General features: G+C 44.3%; 1 protein-coding gene across 1 annotated transcript; it reads right to left on the reverse strand.

The window, feature by feature from the left end:
• Positions 1 to 250: 250 nt before the first annotated feature.
• On the reverse strand, positions 251 to 9,982 carry LOC106581128 (beta-secretase 2). Its single transcript, XM_014162943.2, has 9 exons — positions 9,282 to 9,982; positions 5,013 to 5,101; positions 4,545 to 4,758; positions 3,827 to 3,958; positions 3,173 to 3,307; positions 2,671 to 2,772; positions 2,267 to 2,416; positions 1,963 to 2,131; positions 251 to 1,767 (listed from the first exon to the last, which is right to left on the reverse strand). The coding sequence occupies exons 1-9, from the start codon at positions 9,570 to 9,572 to the stop codon at positions 1,523 to 1,525; spliced, it is 1,527 nt and encodes a 508-aa protein (XP_014018418.1). The 5' UTR covers positions 9,573 to 9,982; the 3' UTR covers positions 251 to 1,522.
• Between the last annotated feature and the right edge of the window lie 13,702 nt (positions 9,983 to 23,684).

Genomic DNA, 23,684 nt, shown 5'->3' on the forward strand with positions numbered 1-23,684 from the left:
GTAAGTGTTACATTTATAAAATAGCCTTTCTTAGGGTGTTGCTAGGGGCGTTCAAACGAGTTACTCTTTGAAGTTAGGTTTTCGGACACTTTACCTTTACCCATTCCGACCCTTGGTCATCTACCCTGACAAAGATCTGTCTGGGAGATTTTACCCTACAGGTACTGTCTCCCCTATGCTTGAAGAGTGGTCTTGGTAGTTGCTCTTGAATACAAGATTAGAGAAAAAGAACCTGCACCATGGTGCTCTCTACTTGTGTAACTCTTTATTCATAATATTCAAGTGAATGGTGAATTGTTTTTATCCAGGTTGGAATAGAGGCCGGGCGTTTTATCACGCTGGAATGAGAGCCTTTACTTTAATCTGATCAATTTAATTATATACAATCACAATTTTGGCACTGATACATTTAAACAATCGTGAACAGTTTGATACAAAATCAGGTGCAGATTTAAATTAAACACCTTTGCAAAAAAATTATTAAACTTTTTGAAAATACAGTACAATACTTTTTTTGGCCAATACATCTCCCCTATTGAAATCATGGGTAATGTAAAATTTAGAAAATATTATTTAACATAGAAGTACTCCAATATAAATGTGCCCTTACAAATCAGGTTTCTGTATGTCTACTAATGGTGAGGTTTTGAAATATTATACAATCATTCATTTTGACTTAAATATCAAATATGTATATTAAGTACACAATATCATTACAAAATCCTAGTAACACAGATTGCTTCATTCTCACTCATACAGATGGAGTGATATTCATAATTTGACACTTTTGATCACTTTTTGCAGTTAAACAGAATGTCGCAAACCCATGCTTGTTCCCATATGAGATGGCTGTGACTTGATAGCATTGTAAACGACAAGGGAAGTATATCAACCTATGTGTATCATCTTCCATTGTCTGTGACCTCCTGGTTGTACTTTGAATGAAAACATTTAGTCAACTCCAACTCTTAATAAAACAGCTTGACAAAGGACATTTCCTACAAAACGTTCCACCTTTCATCACACAGCAAAGAGTAAAATTGTAATGAAAGAATGGTAACGATACCTATGGGGAACATTCAACAAACTTGAGTAATTTACAATATGCTATTTTGAGTTGAGGCTTCTGAAAAGTAAAGAGAAACATTGCTGTTTAAGAGTTCTTAGGACCTTGTCTCATGTGAGAGCAGTGCACTTCACTACCATGTTGTAGGCAGTGGGGAATCAGCAGGAAATATGTGCAAGGAGAGACTGGGCTGGCATAGAGATAGCATTCCTTTCTGCTACCCAACCTTCAGTCTAATAATGTGTCTAAATTCAGAGGTTGCTGTGAAACTGGAGTGCAAAGAAAACTGGTAACATCTAAACTAAGAAAAGCGTTCTCTGGTCAAACTGCAGTCTCCATGATGTGTCCAGAGAACAGTCCTATTGGTCACTGCAGCCCCAACCCCTCCCCTCTCCCTGCCTCAGTAGAATTGGAACTCCCGGTGGCCGTCGCCGTCCCACCCGAGGCCCGCCTCAGTCATTTGATGCGGTGGCGGACCAGCGAGGATTCATCAGTGATCTCGCCGGACCGGTCTCGGTGACGACAGGGCAGGACGAGGAGGAGGAGCAGGATGAGGAGCACCACGACACAGACGGCCACCAGGGCGTAGGAGATGACCCAGAGAAGGGGCTCCTTCAGCAGCCCTCCAGCTGCACAGTCAGATGCCACGTCTGCAGATGAGAAGGGCCCAGAGATCTCTGACACGGCTATCCCGCCGTTCACTGGAGAGAGGAACCAGGGTTATAATAGCTAACGTACTGTGGAATGTGAGACGGGTATACGAAGAGCACTTGACGAGGCGCATAAACATTTACTAGCCCCCCCAAAAAACCTTTTTCTGATGCTAGAGCCATAACCATACTATATTGGAACACCAAGGCCGTCTCTAAGACCCAATAATAGACTCCAGCACTCACCTGCACATCTACTGACAGCGAAGCCTACCCTCTTCTCTGCCCGGTCGAAGATGACGTAGAAGCCCTCCATGACGGTTGCTCCTATCACCAGGCCGTTGGCTGACGACGAGATGCCGAAGCGGAAGCAGTCCAGCGTACCGTCCACATCTGCGATTGGCTGGATATACAGCTGCAGGGAGCAGCCACACTAATGTCAAAAGAGCTGTCGGCAAACAGATCTAAAGCTCATAAGATGGCTGATGTTGATTAGAGTAAGCAAACAACAAACACACGGAGGCAACATGGGGGACGTTTGTTGTGTCACCTGAGGGAGGATGGAGATTTTGAAGGATTGGCTGGTGTTGGTGGCTCTCAGGTAGATGGACAGTTTGGGGAAGAACCTCCACGGCGTCTCCCCCTTCAACCAGCAGGCCAGTTTAGTGCCACCCCAGAACCCTGAGGTGAAGTCCTGGATCTGGACCATAGAAAGACAGTGATGGATTGTTAAGACTCCAATAAAACTACTCTGAGTTGTGAAAAAAAGTGTACTTTTACATAGATAACCACTCATTTTCTCTCAGATCCGTAGACCAGAACAAAGTTGCCATATAGGGGTAAGGAAATAAGTTGCAGTGTCCTCAGTCTACACAGTTACTGAAGTGTCCTCAGACAACCAGGTTATCCTAGAAGTTCTTTGTCATTTGATCATGGGCATAGCGGCTGACATACCAGAGATGTTCTTGAGATGGCCTCCACCACAGCACTGAACACATTCACAGGCAGCCGCAGAAGAGTGGTTCCACTGTCCACTATGGCTTTATCCTTGTTGTACTGGGAGAAGGAGAGGGAGAGAGAATGAAGAGAGAGGAAGATGTATAAAGAAAGGGGAAAACATAATATTTTTTTCAGTTGCATATTTCATTTCAGAAGACCTTGATCAAACAAAAAGCTGAAATGTCCACCTTGGTTCCTGGAATGCTTCAGAAACAGATTTAGCACATTCTTGTATCTCAGCTCGGGCATGCTTTATTAACTGTTGCTTTATATCCTCTTTCCAGACCTGCACTACAGGCTCATCCAGAAATAATGCTCACTAGAAACAGCCTTAGTCTTATGGCCACGGTTAGGCTTTGTTCCTCAAACCTGACGTGTTGTGCAGATTGAAATACTTTGCAAACCATTTAGACCAGGAAAGGGCAATTTAGAAAACAGTGGACAGTTTGTCTCATACCTCTTTGCAGTCCAGGTTTAGATTCTGGTCCCCAACCTCCAGCTTCAATACTTCCACCTGATAGTACCACTCTTCCTTTATAGGGGTGTACCACATGGACCCCGAAAACAATGTTGGTTCAACCCCTCCCATGACCTGAAACAAAACAGGGTTTTCATTCACTTTACAAATTACTGAATACAATGATAGCCTGAATACTGTAATAAAACTACAATGGCATGCCTTGCAGATACTGATTACACCCCACTATCTCTCCCATCTGCTGCGCTCACTCACGTGGTCGGCTCGACCACGACTGCTCTTATAACACCGACAGACCTGCCCTCGGCAAAGGGCTATCTTAGCTTAATTAGCCACTCGCTAACTAGATTGGGTGTCCAATGGGGAAACGCATTGAGAGGCGCAGAGACTTGCTAGCGATCATGTTTCTAAGAAGCACCATGCCGCTCAATCTAATCCACCCTTGAAAGGTTTATCTGGTCTGGGCGTCGGGAGAAATATTATGCCAAGCAACTGTGTGTGCGATGAACAGCCTCAATAATCATCTTCTTTGACACTACAACAACCAGCCTTTGTAAGGAAGTCCCCACCCCCCCACCCCACCATTCACTCCTCCCATTCATAGCCTTTAGCTTTCTCCTCCTGACTACTCACAAGACTTCCCCCCGTGGGGTCGGCAGTGGTGCTGGCTGACAACCCAGCTCCGCACATCTGGAGGGAGAACACATCTGGGATGCCTGTCTGTCGTACCACGGAGTTAAAGAAGGGCTCCACCGAGGAGTCAGGCTGAGAAACGAGACATAAACAAAAACACTCTGGTAATTAACTTAGTGTAAAATAGTATAACGTCTTGGCTGTCCTATTGGTCAATAGTGAAGCTGTAAGCACAGAGAATGACAGGAGAAAGTCTTATCAGTTATCACCCTGACTAAACAGGATCCCCCCCCCCCTCTCTATACCTCGACTTCACATGGTGTATATGTCAAGGGCCAGATATATGCATGTGATGCATGACAAACATTCTGAAAATCATCTGAACCTGAACAAAGCTGAGATCCACAGTACAGAGTGGTCACTGTATGTCAACGATTTAAAATTGTTGACCTCAAAATCTGCATAAGGCATACATTGTGTAAGCTCAGAATAGCCTAACCAACATTACGCCCCATGGTTCTGTGTGATGATGAGATCACAGTTTCATTCTGAACAGTATCATGTGTGAACCTTTTCCGGTTGAGTTGATTTGATCTTTGATAACATTCAGCAGCTCTTCACGCCCCCACCACGCTTACAGACACCACTGTGCCAAATCAAAAAGACATGGCGATATCCTTCATATCAAGAGGGCATGAGGACCCCTCCCCCCATTTACCCGAGCCAGCAGGGGGTAGGCCAGACCCAGGATGCCCTGCCAGTTGACCCCGGGGAGGAAGAATCCGTCGGACGAGAGGATGGTGGCGATGTTGATGGTGAGGGTGCCAGCGATGCTGGGTATGAGGACGAGGTCGGTGCCCAGCTCGCCCTCCCAGTTGCCCTGGGTGTACTTGACGGCCACGCCCCTGCCAGTGGACTTGTACGTACTGGAGCTGAACACAGGGACAGTCAGGGAGATTAACCAGCAGTCTTGGACAAAGGAAATCTTATCAAACGAATGCCTGAGCCAATTATAAACAAACATAAAACATGATCAGATTGTAGTATAAATTATGAGATTGATGTGAAACACTTATTTAATTAAGGCATTTTCTAATATTATGAGGCCACCAAATATAATGCTAGCCTTCTCATTGACCCAATAGAAAGAGATATTCCACAGAGCAAATATGCGAGCCTGACTCACAGTGCTGTGTTGAAGAAGTGTGTGATGAAGGGATGTGCTGCTGCAGCCACAGCAAAGTTACTGCTTCCTGTATCAACCAGGATATTCAGCTGGAAAAACAAAAGAGTAGTGAGTACTTTATCAGTCATTCAACCATCCTTGTTACTTATGCGCACCCTTCTTAAGACACGCCATAAACACACAAACTGACTCAGCACGATCGTGCTTTGAGCAGAACAGGTTATTTACTATGCTCATGACGTCTGAAGATTAGGAAAAAAATCTCTGGTCTGGTATCTTTTGAAAAAAACATGACCACATTACGCCCGCCCATTGCTCCACAGTTTAAAACTCCCTCCATCCTGGTATTTGTCAGTGGTGTGCGAGCAGGAGCGGAACGTGAGCTAGCAAAGCAGCAGTTGAGATCATGTCTCAGGCATCAGTTCAACTAGGGGAACTAATGAGATAACCGACTTCTGTCACCTCGGTGACGCGCAGAAGGGTCATTACTGAACATTCCTCATCATTAAAGAGGCTGTGCTCTCCACAGCTCCGCTCGCAACAAAGGAGTTTATTTACCATTTAAACGTGTTAGGCTGCTTAACTAGCCTTTAAAGCACTTTGGATTGATGGAGGAGAGGCAACATGAAGGGAATACACAGGAAAGCGGTCTGCTGGTGTGACATTGCACTTCCTGCGTCTTCCCTAAAGCAGCCCGAGCAAAATGTGATTTTCGGGATATTTGTTTTCATTCAACTAAAGCATGGGCTTCGTCAAAGCTAAGAATAAGAAGTAACTCATTCAGAAATGTTACAGTGAAGACCTTACTTGACACCCAGACAAAACAAATGTAGCATTCTGCTCTCACTAAATAGGCTACTCAAGAGTATTCTGCATTCTTGTTGTCGACCCGGTTCTGAGAATAAAAAAAAAAACCAGATGAGCAGGAACTATTGATGACCGACAAAAACTGGAAATAGGCCTAGCTATCCCTCACAATATAGGCTATACAAAAACCCTAGCAGGATCTACACATAACAGCCAATAATGACAGTGAAAACATGCTCAGACTTTTTTGCAAATGTATTGAAAATTAAATTCATAAATTATTAATTTACAAAAGTATTCACACCCCTGAGTCAATCCATCACTACCTTTGGTAGCGATTACAGCTGTGAGCCTTTCTGGGTCAGTCGCAAAGAGCTTGGACACCTGGATTGTACAATATTTGCACATGATTGTTTTTAAAATTCTTCAAGCTCTGTCAAAACTGTAACTAGGTCACTTAACTCCATTGTATATTTGGCAATGGCATGCCTTGGCATGCAGTTTTACTTTAGTGCCTGCAAACAGGATGCATATTCTGTACAGGCTTCCTTTTCACTCTGTCATTTAGGTTAGTATTGTGGAGTAACTCCAATGTTGTTGATCCATCTTCAGTTTTCTCCTATCCCAGCCATTAAAAACTAACAGTTTTAAAGTCACCATTGGCCTCACTATGAAATCCCTGAGCAGTTTCCTTCCTCTCCGGCAACTGATTTAGGAAGGATGCCTGTATCTTTGTAGTGACTGGCTGTATTGATACACCATCAAAAGTGTAATTAATAACTTCACCATGCTCAAAGGGATATTTAATGTCACGTTAAAAAAATATTTTTATACCAGTATGTGCCCTTCTTTGCAAGGCTTTGGAAAACCTCCCTGATCTTTGTGTTTGAAATTCACTGCTCGACTGAGGGACCTTACAATTATCTGTATGTGTGGGGTACAGAGATGAGGTAGTAACTCAAAAATCATGTTAAACACTTATTGCACACAGAGTCCATGCAAATTAAGCACATTTTTACTCCTGAACTTATTTAGGCTTGTCATAACAAAAGGGGTTGAATGTTTATTGACTCAAGACATTTAAGCTTTTCATTCTCAATTAATTAGAAAACATTTCTAAAAACATAATTCCAATTTGACATTATGGGGTATTGTATGTAGGCTAGTGACACAAAATCTCAATTTAATCCATTTTACATTCAGGTTGTAACAACAAAATGTGTAAAGTCAAGGGGTGTGAATGCTTTTTGAAGGCACTGTACTTCCTCAAAGCTCTGTTGCGTCCCTATCAGTGTTCCCTAGTTGGACTGGCCGAAGTCCCACCACTATGGCTCTGCCATCTGAAACCCTACTGCCACCACACAGATGGCAGCACGCCACTCACGCTGGGCCCAAACCAGACAGACCATCCTGACGCAGCCTGTTGGGGAAAACTAGGGGCATTTCCTTGTACCTCCTACCCTCTCAATCCTCTTCCTTACTCCCCTAGCTTGGCTGGGCTGAACCACCAGGCAAATCCCTTCTATACCCCTTCCCTGAGCCAGCATGGCGGCTTGGTCACCTGTGGTTGAGCCTTGCCTGGCTAATTAGCAGAGGCTCTGTGGCGGGGATGTGCATCTGCTACCTGTTTGTACCAATTAGCAGATGTGAGGCACTCCAGCCGACACCTCGGCCTAGCTGCGACGGGGCTAACAGATGTGGCAATTAGTGGTTCATCTGAATAACGCCTTGTTTAACACCAGGCCTTTAATTATATCATAGATAGAACTGTTTGACGATTGGTGTTATTGTGCCCCCCTCCCCTTGTTCTCTCTTCCCCTCCCAACCTCTTCTCTCCCCTCCCTACCTCTCATCTGATTATAGTCAGAAGTGTTGCTTAGCTAGGTTAATTTTAGTGAGGTGGTCAGATTCCTTCAGTGTGATCATTCCACTAATAAGCACAAGGACATGACAAGGCAGAAATAAGCTTGATAAGATTGTGGGAACCAGAGTCTGGCTGTGCCATAGCCATGGTACCTTGCTAACACCCAACTCTTAGTCCAACAATAAAAAGTGTTCCAGCTAAGAACACACTGGCTTTATCAAGAACATACTAACATATTGTAAACATTCCAAAGACTGGGAAGTGTGGGTACCTAAAACTGCATGCAATTAGGGCCAAATTGCAAAACCAGGCATAAATGAAGACAGGGGGAAATAGATGGTGATGGAGAGGGAGATATTTACATAAAACCTAGAACAAAAGAAGAACAGAAACTATGGGCCACATTCCTCCAGATCCATTGGTAGAGTTTGAGCAGATTTCAGCTTTCTCCCTGAGCCTTTGAGCCTCATCCTGGTCAGCTGCCTGGCCAGTGGAGCCCAAGCAGAGGCCCGAGTCTAGCAGCATCATGTGAGCTCATGTGCGTGGGGGCTTACATGGCAGAACCAGGCCCTGGGCTCAGAGCTGGCTGCAGTCTCACTCTCGCCGTCACCCCCTCCTGCCCGCCCGTCCACGCCCCAGGGGCTAACAGCCTCCCCACACCCTCTCTCCATATCACATGCTGGCTGGAATAACTATTTGCAGACAGACAGGCTTGGTCATAAGTTAGCCTACTAAATACCATGGCCTAAATGTGAACATGTATTGCATTATGTAGTTGAATTTGTAGGCTCTATTACAGTATATTAACAACACTTTATTATATCTACACTGAGAATACCAAACATTAGGAACACCTTCCAGTGCTTGACTGGAGCTCACAGGAGCAGAGTACCGGCACCTCAAATGTTCTACTGCTTGTGCTCCTATTCCTCTAGCTCAAAAGTAATGTGGGGCTCCTGCACCTAAATATAAACAATACCAGCACCCAAAATGAGTACTGGAACCTAGTTCAGTCCAAGTCAAGCACCTTCCTAATATTGAGTTTCATCCCCCTTTGCCCTCTGAACAGCCTCCATAACACCTCCACAACGTGTTAAAAGCATTCCACAGGGATGCTGGCCTATGTTGACTCCAATGCTTCCTACAGTTCTATCATGTTGGCTGGATATCCTTTGGGTGGTGGACCATTCTTAATACACACGGGAAACTGTTGAGCATGAAAAACCCAGCAGCGTTGCAGTTCTTGACACAAAGTGCGCCTGGCACCTACTACCATACCCCGTTCAAAGGCACTTAAATCTTTTGTCTTGCCCATTCACCTTGGCACACATACACAATCCATGCTTCAATTGTCTCAAGGCTTAAAAATCCTTCTTTAACCCATCTCCTCCCCTTCATCTACACTGATGGAAGTGGATTTAAAAAGTGACATAAATAAGGGATCATAGCTTTCACTTGTTCAATCTGTCATGAAAAAAGCAGCTGTTTTGTATACTCTCTTATATATATATATATATATATATAATGTCTACTTCATTCAAGGTAGAGGTCAAGAAATGTATTCCACATTGAAAACAATAGGTCATATTTTGATATACCTTTTGACCAGGGGTACCCAGTGACATCTCCATGTAGTAACCTCTGCCAGAGTCGCCTTGTAAGTTATTGACCATGTCCAAAAAGTTCACTATTCCAGCTGGATCAGATGCCAGGGACAGTCCATTTCCTGAGGCTTGTATTAGTTTCAGAGGAGTTAAATCCAAATCCAAAGAAGAGTTAAATTTACCTGTAAATATTTTAAGTGGAATGGTATAGAGAGATTTTGCCATTCCAAAACAGAGCATGATAAATAATGCTCTAAGGGGGATCGAACCGTTATGGTAAGCCATGGCAAATATTATTCAGGGAAAGTCAAACCTCGGGAAAAGTCCAGCTCCTTGTTCAAAGTTTGCTCCTTAGTTTTCAGCTTGGCCATCATGAGACCTCCAGTGAGGTAATCATGGTGAACGTGTTCAGACGACGACGCAGAAGAAACATAAGAAACAACCTCGGCTTTCACATTCAGACGCATTCAGAAGTTTACTACTCTCTCCAAAAGTTATTTGCCTTACTTATTATTTTGGATGGATGACTTCCTGAATTCCATATCACGGATGTGACGAAGTGCCACAACTTTTATTTTTTTGGTCAGGGAAGATTTGCTTGGAGGGCGCGTATGGGGCGCACCATAGTATAGTTAGAGGACTTATATCTGTGTCGTTATAGCGTATGTGACAGCATGGGCAGCGCCAATGAGGCTACAACCATAGCAATTCCCACCCAGTTGACGACGCGGACTACTTTAACATGGTGGAAGCCCTCAATGGCGCTGCCCATGATAAAATTGACTTTTGGCCACTAGAGGCCGCTATCATTGTCGACGTGATTTCCCTGTGTTTTGTACATACTTCCACACTATGAATTTGGAATAGCACTGTAAAATTGTGAACATGATGTTAATGCTGTAAGAGCTGTTTGGAAAGACGGGCTGGAATTTCTGCCTGTTTTGGTGGGATGGAGTGACATCACCATATATTCAATTAGTTAATAGACCAATAACAAAGAAAATTCCAAAACTCTGCCAATAACAGCTATTATTCAGTTTCCCCCTCCCTACTCAGATCACTCCCACACTAACTTAACATAGTAGGCATAAAAGAAATGCCTAAAACTAGATCCCTTACATACTGGTCTTGAGGAGAAGAAGAAAAACTGTCCAGGGTAGGTCTCTTCTGCACTGTTCCACCAATCTAGTCCAAAAGTGGAAGTTAGATTACAGTCTCTCTTTCCATTAAACCCTGAAAACTGGAACATTTGGTTGTCGCAAAATTCTTGCTTGAGAAATTGCGATTTGCTAAGAAACTATTTTTGCTGTTATTTTTTACCAAATCAAATCAAATTGTATTGGTCATACACATGGTTAGCAGATGTTAATGCGAGTGTAGCGAAATGCTTGTGCTTCTAGTTCCAACAGTGCAGTAATATCTAACAAGTAATCTAACAATTCCTAACCACTACCTAATACACACAAATCTAACAACTAATCTAACAATTCCCCAACAACTACCTATGCACACAAGTCTAAAGGGGTGAATGAGAATATGTACATATAAGTATATGGATGAGCGATGGCCAAGCGGCATAGGCAAGGTTCAGTAGATGGTATAAATAGAGTATTCATGTGATATGAGTAATGTAAGATATGTAGACATTATTAAAGTGGCCTTATTTAGAGTGTCATTGTTTAAAGTGACTAGTCATCCATTTATTAAAGTGTTCAGTGATTGGGTCTCAATACAGTATGTACATGAGATATGAGTAATGTAAGATATGTAGACATTATTAAAGTGCCATTATTTAGAGTGGTATTGTTTAAAGTGACTAGTGATCCATTTACTAAATTGTCTAGTGATTGGGTCTCAATGTAGGCAGCAGCCTCTCTGAGTTAGTGATTGCTGTTTAGCAGTCTGATGGCCTTGAGATAGAAGCTATTTCTCAATCTTTCGTTCCCAGCTTTGATACACCTGTACTGACCTTGCCTTCTGGATGATAACAGGGTGAACAGCCAGTGGCTCAGGTGGATGTTGTCCTTGATCTTTTTGGCCTTCCTGTGACATCGGGTGCTGTAGGTGTCATGGAGGGCAGGTAGTTTGCCCCCGGTGATGCATTGTGCAGACAGCACCACCCTCTGGAGAGCCTTGCGGTTGAGTGCGGTGCAGTTGCCGTACCAGGCTGTGATACAGCCCGACAGGATGCTCTCGATTGTGCATATGTAAAAGTTTGTCAGGGTTTTTGGTGACAATCCAAAAATTCTTAAGCCTCCTGAGGTTGAAGAGGCGCTGTTGCGCCTTCTTCCCCACACTGTCCACACATTTCAGTTTGTCTGTGATGTGTACGCCCAGGAACTTACAACTTTCCACCTTCTCCACTGCTATCCCTTCGATGTGGATAAGGGGTGCTCCCTCTGCTGTTTCCTGAAGTCCATGATCATCTCCTTTGTTTTGTTGACGTTGAGTGAGAGGTTGTTTTCCTGACACCACACTCCGAGTGCCCTCACCTCCTCCCTGTAAGCTGTCTCGTCGCTGTTGGTGATCAAGCCCACTACTGTTGTGTCATCTGCAAACTTGATGATTGAGTTGGAGGCGTGCATGGCCACGCAGTCGTGGGTGAACAGGGAGTACAGGAGAGGGCTGAGCCCACACCCTTGTGGGACCCCAGTGTTGAGGGTCAGCGAAGTAGAAATGTTGTTTCCTACCTTCACCACCTGGGGGTGGTCCGTCAGAAAGTCCAGGATCCAGTTGCACAGGGAGGAGTTGAGACCCAAGGCCTCCAGCTTGATGATGAGCTTGGAGGGTATTATGGTGTTGAATGCTGAGCTGTAGTCAATGAACAGCATTCTTACATACAGTGGCTTGCGAAAGGATTCACCCCCCTTGGCATTTTTCCTATTTTGTTACCTTACAACCTGGAATTAAAATCGATTTTTTGGGGAGTCTGTATCATTTTGATTTACACAACATGCCTACCACTGAAGATGCAAAATATATTTTTTCTTGTGAAACAAACAATAAATAAGACAAAAAACACGGAAAACTTGAGCATGCATAACTATTCACCCCCCCAAAGTCAGTACTTTGTAGAGTCACCTTTTGCAGCAATTACAGCTGCAAGTCTCTTGGGGTATGTCTCTTTAAGTTTGGTACATCTAGCCACTGGGATTTTTGCCCATTCTTCAAGGCAAAACTGCTCCAACTCCTTCAAGTTGGATGGGTTCCACTGGTGTACAGCAATCTTTAAGTCATACCACAGATTCTCAATTGGATTGAGGTCTGGGCTTTGACTAGGCCATTCCAAGACATTTAAATGTTTCTCCTTAAACCACCCGAGTGTTGCTTTAGTAGTATGCTTAGGGTCTGTTTTTTAATTTAATGATTATATAACTAGGCAAGTCAGTTAAGAACAAATTCTTATTTACAATGACAGCCTAGGAACAGTGGGTTAACTGCCTTGTTCAGGGGCTGAACGACAGATCTTTGCCTTGTCAGCTCGGAGATTCAATCTAGCAACCTTTCGGTTACTGGCCCAATGCTCTAACCACTAGGCTACCTGCCGCCCCATTGTCCTGCTGGAAGGTGAACCTCCGTCCCAGTCTCAAATCTCTGGAAGACTGAAACAGGTTTCCCTCAGTATTTCCCTGTATTTAGCGCCATCCATCATTCCTTCAATTCTGACCAGTTTCTCAGTCCCTGCCGATGAAAAACATCTCCACAGCATGATGCTGCCACCACCATGCTTCACTGTGGGGATGGTATCCTCGGGGTGATGAGAGGTGTTGGGTTTGCTCCAGACATAGCATTTTCCTTGATGGCCAAAAAGCTCAATTTTAGTCTCATCTGACCAGAGTACCTTCTTCCATATGTTTGGGGAGTCTCCCACAGGCCTTTTGGTGAACACCAAACGTGTTTGCTTATTTTTTTCTTTAAGCAATGGCTTTTTTCTGGACACTCTTCTGTAAAGTCCAGTGGAGTGCACGGCTTAAAGTGGTCCTATGGACAGATAGTCTAATCTCCGCTGTGGAGCTTTGCAGCTCCTTTAGGGTTATAATTGGTCTCTTTGTTGCCTCTCTGATTAATTCACTCCTTGCCTGGTCCATGAGTTTTGGTGGGCAGCCCTCTCTTGGTAGGTTTGTTGTTTTTAATAGTGGATTTAATGGTGCTCCGTGGGATGTTCAAAGTTTCGAATATTTTTTTAACCCAACCCTGATCTGTATTTCTCCACAACTTTCTCCATGACCTGTTTGGAGAGTTCCTTGGTCTTCATGGTGCCGCTTGCTTTGTGGTACCCCTTGCTTAGTGATGTTGCAGACTCTGGGGCCTTTCAGAACAGGTGTATATATACTGAGATCATGTGACAGATCATGTGACACTTAGATTGCACACAGGTGGACTTTATTTAACTAATTATGTGACTTCTGAAGGTAATTAGTTGCACCAGATCTTATTTAGGGGCTTCATAGCAAAGGGGGTGAATACACATGCACGCACCACTTTTCCATTTACATTTTTTTTTTCATTTCACTTCACCAATTTGTACTATTTTGCGTATGTCCATTACATGAAATCCAAATAAAAATCAATTTATATTACAGGTTGTAATGCAACAAATAGGAAAAACGCCAAGGGGGATGAATACTTTTGCAAGGCACTGTAGGTATTATTTTTGTCCTGATGGGATAGGGCAGCGTGCAGTGTGATGGCGATTGCTTCATCTGTGGACCTGTTGAGGCGTTATGCAAACTGAAGTGGGTCTAGGGTGGCCGGTAAGGTGGCGGTGATATGATCCTTGACTAGCCTCTCAAAGCACTTCATGATGACAGAAGTACAGGAGCAGCGGTAGCCATCTTGAAGCATATGGGGACAATAGACTGGGATAGGGAGCGATTAAATATGTCAGTAAACACCAGCCAGCCAGCTGGTCTGCGCGTGCTCTGAGGACCCGGCTAGGGATGCCGTCTGGGCCAGCAGCCTTGCTAGGGTTAACATTTTTAAATGTTTTACAGTACCATTTTAATTAAAAACAATCACAGTAAGGTACTTAATTGTTACCCGGAAATGATTTGATATTGAGATAAATTGGCAGCATTTGACCTTTAAAAGTGATTTGTGTGCTGTATGGCTAGTCTTTAGCTAGAGGAAAGATTTTTTAATTCAGGACTTTTTTGTAAGATACAAAATAAATAGGCATACATGAGCATATATTGTAAATGGAAGAATGACATGGAAATTATTTTGTATTTTTCAAAGGTGAAGTTTGCCACACAATGACCCATGTGCACAGAGAGGTGTTATTGTCCTATTTGCATCGTGTTCTGATTTGACCCTTGCCCTCCTCGTCCTACCTCAGGCAACAACTGCTGATCCATATGATTGCATGCCTCCCTGTGGCCTCCCTGTGGCTCAGTTGGTAGAGCATGGTGTGTGCAACGCCAGGGTTGTGGGTTTGATTCCCACGGGGGGCCAGTACAAAAAAAGGTATGAAATGTATCCACTCACAACTGTAAGTCGCTCTGGATAAGAGCGTCTGCTAAATGACTAAAATGTAAAATGTAATTGCATAAAAATGACCCAATTACCTGTTGCAAAGTGTCATTAAGGTGGATTCCCTTTAGGCCCTGTCTCACTCACTTGACCAATATGGTGTGGATGACCAGCAAACTGCCACACTGTCCACTCTGTCTCTGTCACCACAAGTGGAGGGAGAGAGACCCTATTGGTCAGGAGGATCAATATGACACACCACATCACCACGCTTTATTCTCTAAGAGCAGCACAGAGACAGGCACTGTCTCCCTCCACAGCCCCAATGAGTTCCACTTGGGCTAAGACAGTTCCAGTGTCACATGTCCTCAGTGAAGTTCCACAGCCTACAGCGGAGCTGATAGAGTTTTAATCGCCAGGGAAAAGCCTTTACCAAGCTGCTCCATAGCAAAACAGCTGCATGCACTGTAGGGCCTCACATGACATAATGAAATGGTACCTACTATGGATATCACCATTTATATAACACCTGATGTTCCTGTAATTAAACTGTATGCAATGTTAGCATCAATGCTTTCCTTTGGCCTCTGCCTTTTAAGTCAAGAAATGTATTCCAGGTGATTGAGTTGGAGGCGTGCATGGCCACGCAGTCGTGGGTGAACAGGGAGTAAGTCTGCAAGTCAACAATTCATCAGAGTTGTAACATCTCCACATTAAATGTGGAATGAAATTAAACAGAAAGAAAGGTTAGGCATGTGTTCCTAGGTTTTAAAAAATGAAATCTGTACATGTGTAGATCCATGCCATGATTTAAATGCCAGGTTGAAATTCTGTTGATTGACTAAAATTATACCTGTCACTTTATGGCGCCATGTGAGTAGGAATAACAAAGCAAAATGGCTGTGGTATGAGAACAATGAATACAATGTTTGAAAACAAAATAGTTCAGTAATTGTGCTATAAAAAATGGTTTAATAATTTGCCTGGAAATAGGGATTTACTGGACTTCTCTCACATCTCTCTCAAGGACTTCCTATCATCACGAAGGAGTGGTGATTGTACTGTACTGTATCAATTTGATACAGTATTTCCTATTTGATTATAATTCCAGTTTTTGTGGATTTACTGTTTTTTGGGGGGGAAAGAATTGACCTGAATTGAATTTGCTCTGGCTCAGCTGGAATATTGGTATTGTGTTTCCTTGGTGTGCATTCATCCTTCTTAACTTCCTGTAAAGACATTATTATTATAAACTCATAGCAGCTTTATGGTCATTCATCATTTTGACTGTGCGTGTCTTTGTGCAGGGCCTCAATGGGCCTGTTGTCCATCACGAACTCAGCCAATCAGAACAAAGATATCTTTAACTCTTCCTTGCACACATTGAGGGGTTTCGATTAAGCTGCCCCAGAAGCCGGTGAGTGAGGTGAGCTCAGCTAAAACAGAATGGTTTACGGAATCTGCGTCGCTCTGTCATATTGTCATCAATGCAGTATGGTGCATCTCTTTTCCATAAAATGTATGTTTGAATTTTCAAACTAGTTTTCATTGAGAAGGCAGAAAGCGTTTTTTATCAAAACCAATCACTTTTGCATGTGAAAATACAGAATCCTACTTATTATTGCAACCGTAACATAATTAACCTAACCTGCTTTGTAATTCTCCTAATCTCCTGCTTAGGTTCTCCTAACCTGCCACGAAAAGTCAAATCTGACAAAATCTGTATCTCACCTAGTCAAAACCCGGTTGGCCCAGGGCGTTAATCGAATCCCTTAATGCTGCTCCACCAATGACCAGAAGAGGGCACTCCTGGCTGTTACCTTTCTCCCATGTGAGCTAGAGGCACTGTGACATACTTGTGAGCAAATTAGTCAGATTAGTAAACAGCCTCACAGTGCTGTGCAAAGCTTCTTCAGAGGAACATTGGTTCCTAATCCTCACAGAGCTCTGATCACTACGTCTGATGAGAGACCGGAGAGATGACCACACAGAGAAAGAAAAACAACTCTTCCTTCAAGTCCCCCCCTTCATACATGTCAAATTCTAGAGTTTATATATACACATATGTCTAGATGAGATGTGATTTCACAGCCTAACACATTACAATTCTGGTACAATGTAAACATATGATGAGACCTTTTTTGGCTCAGACTATGATATTTTGATTGCACACATCGTGATTGTATAATACAGTATTAGCTGTAGTAGTTGTGTGCATTGCATGCTCAGACTGCAATGAGGAGATCTGTGAAATAACTAGACATTGTTGGCGTTTTTCACACTCATTATGACCATAGTTTACATTATGGAGGCAGTGCATCCTCTGAAATGGCTTCACATAATGGCCCCTGAGTTGTCCACCTGTTATGCATGCCTGTCCTTCCGTCCATCCAACTTGCCCTATTGCCTTAGCCAGAGTACAACAATGGTGTAATCAGCACGACTTGTACAACAGGCATAATGACTGGGACATCTCTAAGTACATAATGCTCGTCTTAGACGCTGTGCATCTGTTGGCATTTCCATGTGATATTGGATACTGTGTAATTACAGCCAGGAAAGAGCTGGACAAGCTGGGATTAAAGGAGATGGCGCGTAATGACCTGGCCACATGTTCCTGCTGAAAATCTCATTTTCTATCATCACCCTGCCTGCCTGGGCCATTTTATTGGGCAGGAAATAGCATTGTTTGTATAGAGATTCTTAGCCTACTCTGCTTCAGATTTTTGTGTAGATCAGAAAGTCTGTGATCAAACTTTATTTGTCACATGCGCCGAATACAACAAGTGTAGACCTAACCGTGAAATGCTTATTTACAAGCCCTTAACCAACAGTGCAGTTCAAGAGGAGTTAAATATTTAGCATATAAACTAAAGTTAAAAAATTATAAAAAGTAACACAATAAAATAACAATAACAAGGCTATATACAGGGGGTACCGAGTCAGTGTGTGGGGGTACAGGTTAGTTGAGGTAATTTATACATGTAGATAGGGGTGAAGTGACTATACATAGATAATAAACAGAGAGTAGCAGCAGTGTACAAAACAAATGGAGGGGGTAGTGGCCATTTGATTAATTGTTCAGCAGTTTTATGGCTTGGGGGTAGAAGCTGTTAAGGAGCCTTTTGGTCCTAGGCTTGGTGCTCCGGTACCGCTTGCCGTGCGGGAGCAGAGAAAACAGATGATTTTATGGGCTTTCCTCTGACACCACCTATTATGTATGTCTGGATGGCAGGAATCGTGGCGACAGTGATGTACTGGGCCGTACGAACTACCCTCTGTAGCGCCTTACGGTCAGATGCCGAGCAGTTGTCATACCAGGCGGTGATGCAACCGGTCAAGATTCTCTTGATCGTGCAGCTGTAGAACTTTTTGAGGATCTGGGGACCCGGGGCGGCAGGTAGCCTAGTGGTTAGAGTGTTGGACTAGTAACTGAAAGGTTGCAAGATTGAATCCCTGAGCTGACAAGGTAAAAATCAGTCATTCTGCCCCTGAACAAGGCAGTTAACCCACTGTTCCTAGGCCGCCATTGAAAGTAAGTATTTGTTCTTAACTGACTTGCCTAGTTAAATAAAGGTAAAAAAAAAACGAATTCTTTTCAGTCTCCTGAGGGGGAAAAGGTTTTGTCGTGCCCTCTTCACGACTGTCTTGGTGTGTTTGGACCATGATAGTTCGTTGGGGATGTGAACATCGGATGGGGCCACAGTGTCTCCTGACCCCTCCTGTCTCAGTCTCCAGTATTTATGCTGCAGTAGTTTATGTGTCGGGGGGCTAGGGTCAGTCTGTTATATCTGGAGTATTTCTCCTGTCTTATCCGGTGTCCTGTGTGAATTTAAGTATGCTCTCTCTAATTCTCTCTTTCTTTCTCTCGGGGGACCTGAGCCCTAGGACCATGCCTCAGGACTACCTGGCATGATGACTCCTTGTTGTCCCCAGTCCACCTGGCCGTGCTGCAGCTCCAGTTTCAACTGTTCTGCCTGCGGCTATGGAACCCTGACCTGTTCACTGAGATTACTATTATTTGACCATGCTGGTCATTTATGAACATTTGAACATCTTGGCCATGTTCTGTTATAATCTCCACCCGGCACAGCCAGAAGAGGACTGGCCACCCCTCATAGCCTGGTTCCTCTCTAGGTTTCTTCCTAGGTTTCTTCCTAGGCCTTTCTAGGGAGTTTTTCCTAGCCACCGTGCTTCTACACCTGCATTGCTTGCTGTTTGGGGTTTTAGGCATGGTTTCTGTACAGCACTTTGATATATTAGCTGATGTAAGAAGGGCTATATAAATACATTTGATTTGATTTTGATTTGACACCAAGGAACTTGAAACTCTCAACCCGCTCCACTACAGCCCCGTCGATGTCAATGGGGGCCTGTTCGGCTCGCCTTTTTCTGTAGTCCACGATCAGCTCCTTTGTCTTGCTCACATTGAGGGAGAGGTTGTTGTCCTGGCACCACACTGCCTCATACTTGTTGCGAAGAGATTTGACCATCGTTGCCCTACAGAACTATTTATACTCAAAGTCACTCATTGACCCTTAAAATGGGGATTACTGTGGATACATATGATGCATAGTAGGATATAGCAGCAAAGCAGTCCCTGTAGGAGTCAGGATCCCTGCCACCTCCTGCTCTTAGCCCCCACGGCAGACACTACCCTTACCCACCATTTGCAGTATTACACACACACACACACACACACACACACACACACACACACACACACACACACACACACACACACACACACACACACACACACACACACACACACCATCTGTGTTAGCATGGTGCCCGCCAGATGCTCACAGCAGCTCAACACAGATGTTCCTATGGTAGCAGCAGGAAGGGCGGCTGGTGGTTGGTAGCAGAGTAGTTTTCGTGGCACGGTGTTTAAAGTACAGTATGGAGCCCCTGGGGAAGAAAGAGTAACTCCAAAGAGCTCCCAGGATGAGTTCGTATCTCCAAGGTCATGTACAGTAGACAATCAGAGGCATGGTACTGGGTTTTGTGGCCAAGAGAGTGAGAGATCAGATACACTTACCAGATTTGGTTGACTATTTGTAGGTCTATGTTCCACAGCAAATTGGTTAAGTTTGGTTAATTCATCTTTAAATATCTGTTGTGGTTCGCTCTGTCCCTCTGTGCTACTGCTATCTATTTATTTCATGGCATGCAATCTGCATCTCCACTATCTCCCGCCCACCAGTGCTGTATGTGTTGTGTGGCTGTTTTCTGGTTCAGATACCCTTCTATAATGAAAGAAGGGCGCTTCCAGGCAAAAACACCCACCCCGCTGCTGCCCGGGCCGGGGTAAGAGAGTGCAGAGTGTGCTTGCCCCCTGGCTGTGTGCTGGTGATTGTGCTCTGAGAGGAGGAGATAAATAAACATAGAGGTGGGGAGGAAAGAGGGTCTTCATACATTTTTATGACCACATAGATAAGGTCAGTTGTGTGCCATTGTTACTAGGCAACACTGCAACCCTGTGTTGGATTGAGTTGTGAAGCTGAGAAGTCAAATTCCACATTCTTATTGCCGCCATGCTTCTGCGTTTGTTAACAATCAGGCAGCTCACTGCTCCATGCATGCTCTGTGTCAAGACCGAGAGACTAGTTTAGACTTTGAGTGATTAAAGGCAAACACATTATTGATAAGAGAATATCAAAATGCTATTACACCATTGTTATAACACTATAATAACATTGTGGTGAAATTATCTGATGATCATGATGGGTTGAAAAGGGTTGTTCATTTAGGAGATGAAATGCATAATGATGATTTATTGATCTTTCACTTTTCCAGTGAGGAATGGGAGAGACGGAGGCAAGGGGAATGCAGCTATAAGCACCAAATCACCTAACAGCCCCTTTTCGTCCTCTCTATCCTTTCCTCCCTCGCTCCTTTCCTCCCTCTCTCCTCTCACTTTAGCCCCCTCAGCGCCCTAGTTTAGCACGTCAAGATTGGCTACAGATATGCTGCTCCATGCCTTGGGGCTAGCCAATGGAAGGCCGTCAGTAGTTGCGGTAGTAGGGTGGGGCGTTGGTGTTGTGAAGTGGTACTGGATTGCTCGGGGAGTAGAGGTGGGGGGGTGGATAACTGCTCTCTATAGATGAAGGGGAATGGGTAACAAGTCAGAGGGAGAAAGACAATGGAATGCATGTGTTTGTAAACATAATACATCATTCTTATTAGTCCACCAGTGGTGATCATATTTCTATTTTCTATATTTGTGATTTGTTTACACAAAATACTTTTATATTGATCCAGCAATACTGTTTGCAATGGTTGGCATGTTATTTTTCTCTTGACCAAAAAGAACACCACTGCTGATTTCTATATCTTGAGCACTCAGACTCACAAGCTCTCTCCTCACTTGGAGTTCCTCATGTAGACCGTGTTGATGTTGAATGATTCAAGTGTTTATCTCCTCTGAGAGTGATATGGTTGATAACAGAACACCATCATGTGTTGTCTTTAAGTGTCACAACATTCTCCCTCAGCCAACTTAACTCTACAAACTGTTATATTTGGAGCCACACGCACAGTTTGTCACTTATCAGCATCATTGTTTTAGTCAACAAAGGGGATAATTTACTGGTGCTGTGGACAGTTCTATTCTGAGCTAATGGGTTGCATAGTGAGAGGGAACCTGATCCTCCTTTGGGTGACATGGAAAAGGGCCGCCTGACATTTTTCTGATGATAGGTAAGTCTGTATTTTGTTATAGGAGACACCCGGCTTCAGAGGAGTTGTCAAAACAAGAATGCTGTCCTGGGAATTACCCCTAACCCACCATCTGCAGCACAAGTGCCATGGAAAGGCCAGGGGAATGATGATGGGAGAGAGGGTGAAGTGGACGGGCAGACTGGATAAAGGCAGCAGGCAGGGGCATCTTGGAGACAGATCAAACAGTTCATTAGATCTCTCATTGTTTTGGATGGAAAAAGTGCAGACAGGAATAAAAATAAAGAAAAAGTCCTTCACCATTATGTCTTTTTACCAAAAATATGAACATTTTAAAGTAACTTAAAATACTACAAAATTGTTTTAGTATATAGTACTGTTGCATGACCATGGTTTGGATTGGATATGATGACAAAGAAGAAACATCAGCAACACAAATATTCAACCCATTTTGTGAAAGCAATGTGTGTATTTCTGGTGAGTGTGTGTTTACGGGGAGTCATGACCTTCAATATAGAGATATTTCTTCTTAGTTCCGTTGTTGTCTGCAACGACCACACGGCAAGGGCAAGCCTGCATGCAGTAGCCCATTGGCCTCATTATCAGATGCATTTTCCAGTATTTGAACAACTTGATGGGAGGTTAAATTACACCCCACCTCCACCTAACCCCATGCCATATTCAAAATGTGATGTAAGAAGTCCTTCCATTATGTGTGTCTACAGTATATCTGAAGTACATTTACACTGATAAACCTGCATTGGAGTGGTTACTGCTTTTCTGAAAACTAACCATCTATGCTTAGCCTTACATCATTAACAGCTAGTACATTGTGAACAGTCAGTGGTCCAAGCATCTTGCTCTGGGAGTGTGAATGATGGTATTGTGTTTCACAATGTAAGTAAACCACAGAGATTTTACATCTGTCACTGCATTGAAGTGATAAATGAAAGCACCTGCTCTCCATAAAGAATTTAGGGTTTCAGTAACATTTGACATATACTTGTCACGTCCAGACCAGTAAAAGGGGTTATTTGTCATTGTAGTTTGGTCAGGGCGTGGCAGGAGGTGTTTGTTTTGTGTGTTTCGGTGTTTTTGGTTTAGGTTCTATGTTTTCTATTTCTATGTTTAAATCTAGTTTTCTATTTCTTTGTTGGGTTTTTGGTAGGACCTCCAATTAGAGGCAGCTGGTTGTCGTTGCCTCTAATTGGAGGCCATATTTAGTTGAGGTTTGTTTCACTTGTGTTTGGTGGGTGGTTATTTTCTGTATAGCCTGGGATGGCTTATGGAACTGTTTTCGTCGTTTGTTTATTTTGTCCCAGCTCCACCCAGGAGGCCTCCAGCGACGCTCCCCAGTCAGGAGCCTCCAGCGACGCTCCTCAGCCCTGAGCCTCCAGTGACGCTCCTCAGCCCTGAGCCTCCAGCGACGCTCCTCAGCCCTGAGCCTCCAGCGACGCTCCTCAGCCCTGAGCCTCCAGCGACGCTCCTCAGCCCTGAGCCTCCAGCGACGCTCCTCAGCCAGGAGCCTCCAGCGACGCTCCGCAGCCAGGAGCCTCCAGCGACGCTCCTCAGCCCTGAGCCTCCAGCGACGCTCCCCAGCCCTGAGCCTCCAGCGACGCTCCCCAGCCCTGAGCCTCCAGCGACGCTCCCCAGCCCGGAGCCTCCAGCGACGCTCCCCAGCCCGGAGCCTCCAGCGACGCTCCCCAGCCCGGAGCCTCCAGCGACGCTCTTCAGCCCGGGGCCTCCAGCGACGCTCTTCAGCCAGGAGCCTCCAGCGACGCTCCCCAGCCTAGAGTCTTGTGAACGGGAGCTACGCCCAGAGCCAGAGCCACCTCCGTAGTGGGAGGATTGGGAAGGGGGGGTGTAGCACCGGGACCGTCGTTGACGGTGGCCACCCTCCCTTCCCTCCCTTTAAGTTTGGGGTTGTTTTTGTGGGGTTTTTGTTTTTGAGGTGCATTCGGGGTCTGCACCTTTGGGGGGGGGGGGGGGTACTGTCACGTCCTGACCAGTGAAAGGGGTTATTTGTCATTGTAGTTTGGTCAGGGCGTGGCAGAGGGTGTTTATTTTGTGTGTTTCGGTGTTTTTGGTTTAGGTTCTATGTTTTCTATTTCTATGTTTAAATCTAGTTTTCTATTTCTTTGTTGGGTTTTTGGTAGGACCTCCAATTAGAGGCAGCTGGTTGTCGTTGTCTCTAATTGGAGGCCATATTTAGTTGAGGTTTGTTTCACTTGTGTTTGGTGG

The sequence above is a fragment of the Salmo salar genome, chromosome ssa20 (assembly GCF_905237065.1).
Source record: "Salmo salar chromosome ssa20, Ssal_v3.1, whole genome shotgun sequence".
Lineage (NCBI taxonomy): Eukaryota > Metazoa > Chordata > Actinopteri > Salmoniformes > Salmonidae > Salmo > Salmo salar.

What these genes read in the sequence shown, in the direction of transcription:
- LOC106581128 (XM_014162943.2), bottom strand. Translation starts at nt 9,572, where the DNA reads ATGGCTTACCATAACGGTTCGATCCCCCTTAGAGCATTATTTATCATG. An exon ending in TAAACCTGGACTGCAAAGAG is followed by an intron (nt 2,773 to 3,172) that starts GTATGAGACAAA and finishes TCCTTCTCCCAG; the next exon opens with TACAACAAGGATAAAGCCAT. An exon ending in CCATCTCAAGAACATCTCTG is followed by an intron (nt 2,417 to 2,670) that starts GTATGTCAGCCG and finishes TCTATGGTCCAG; the next exon opens with ATCCAGGACTTCACCTCAGG.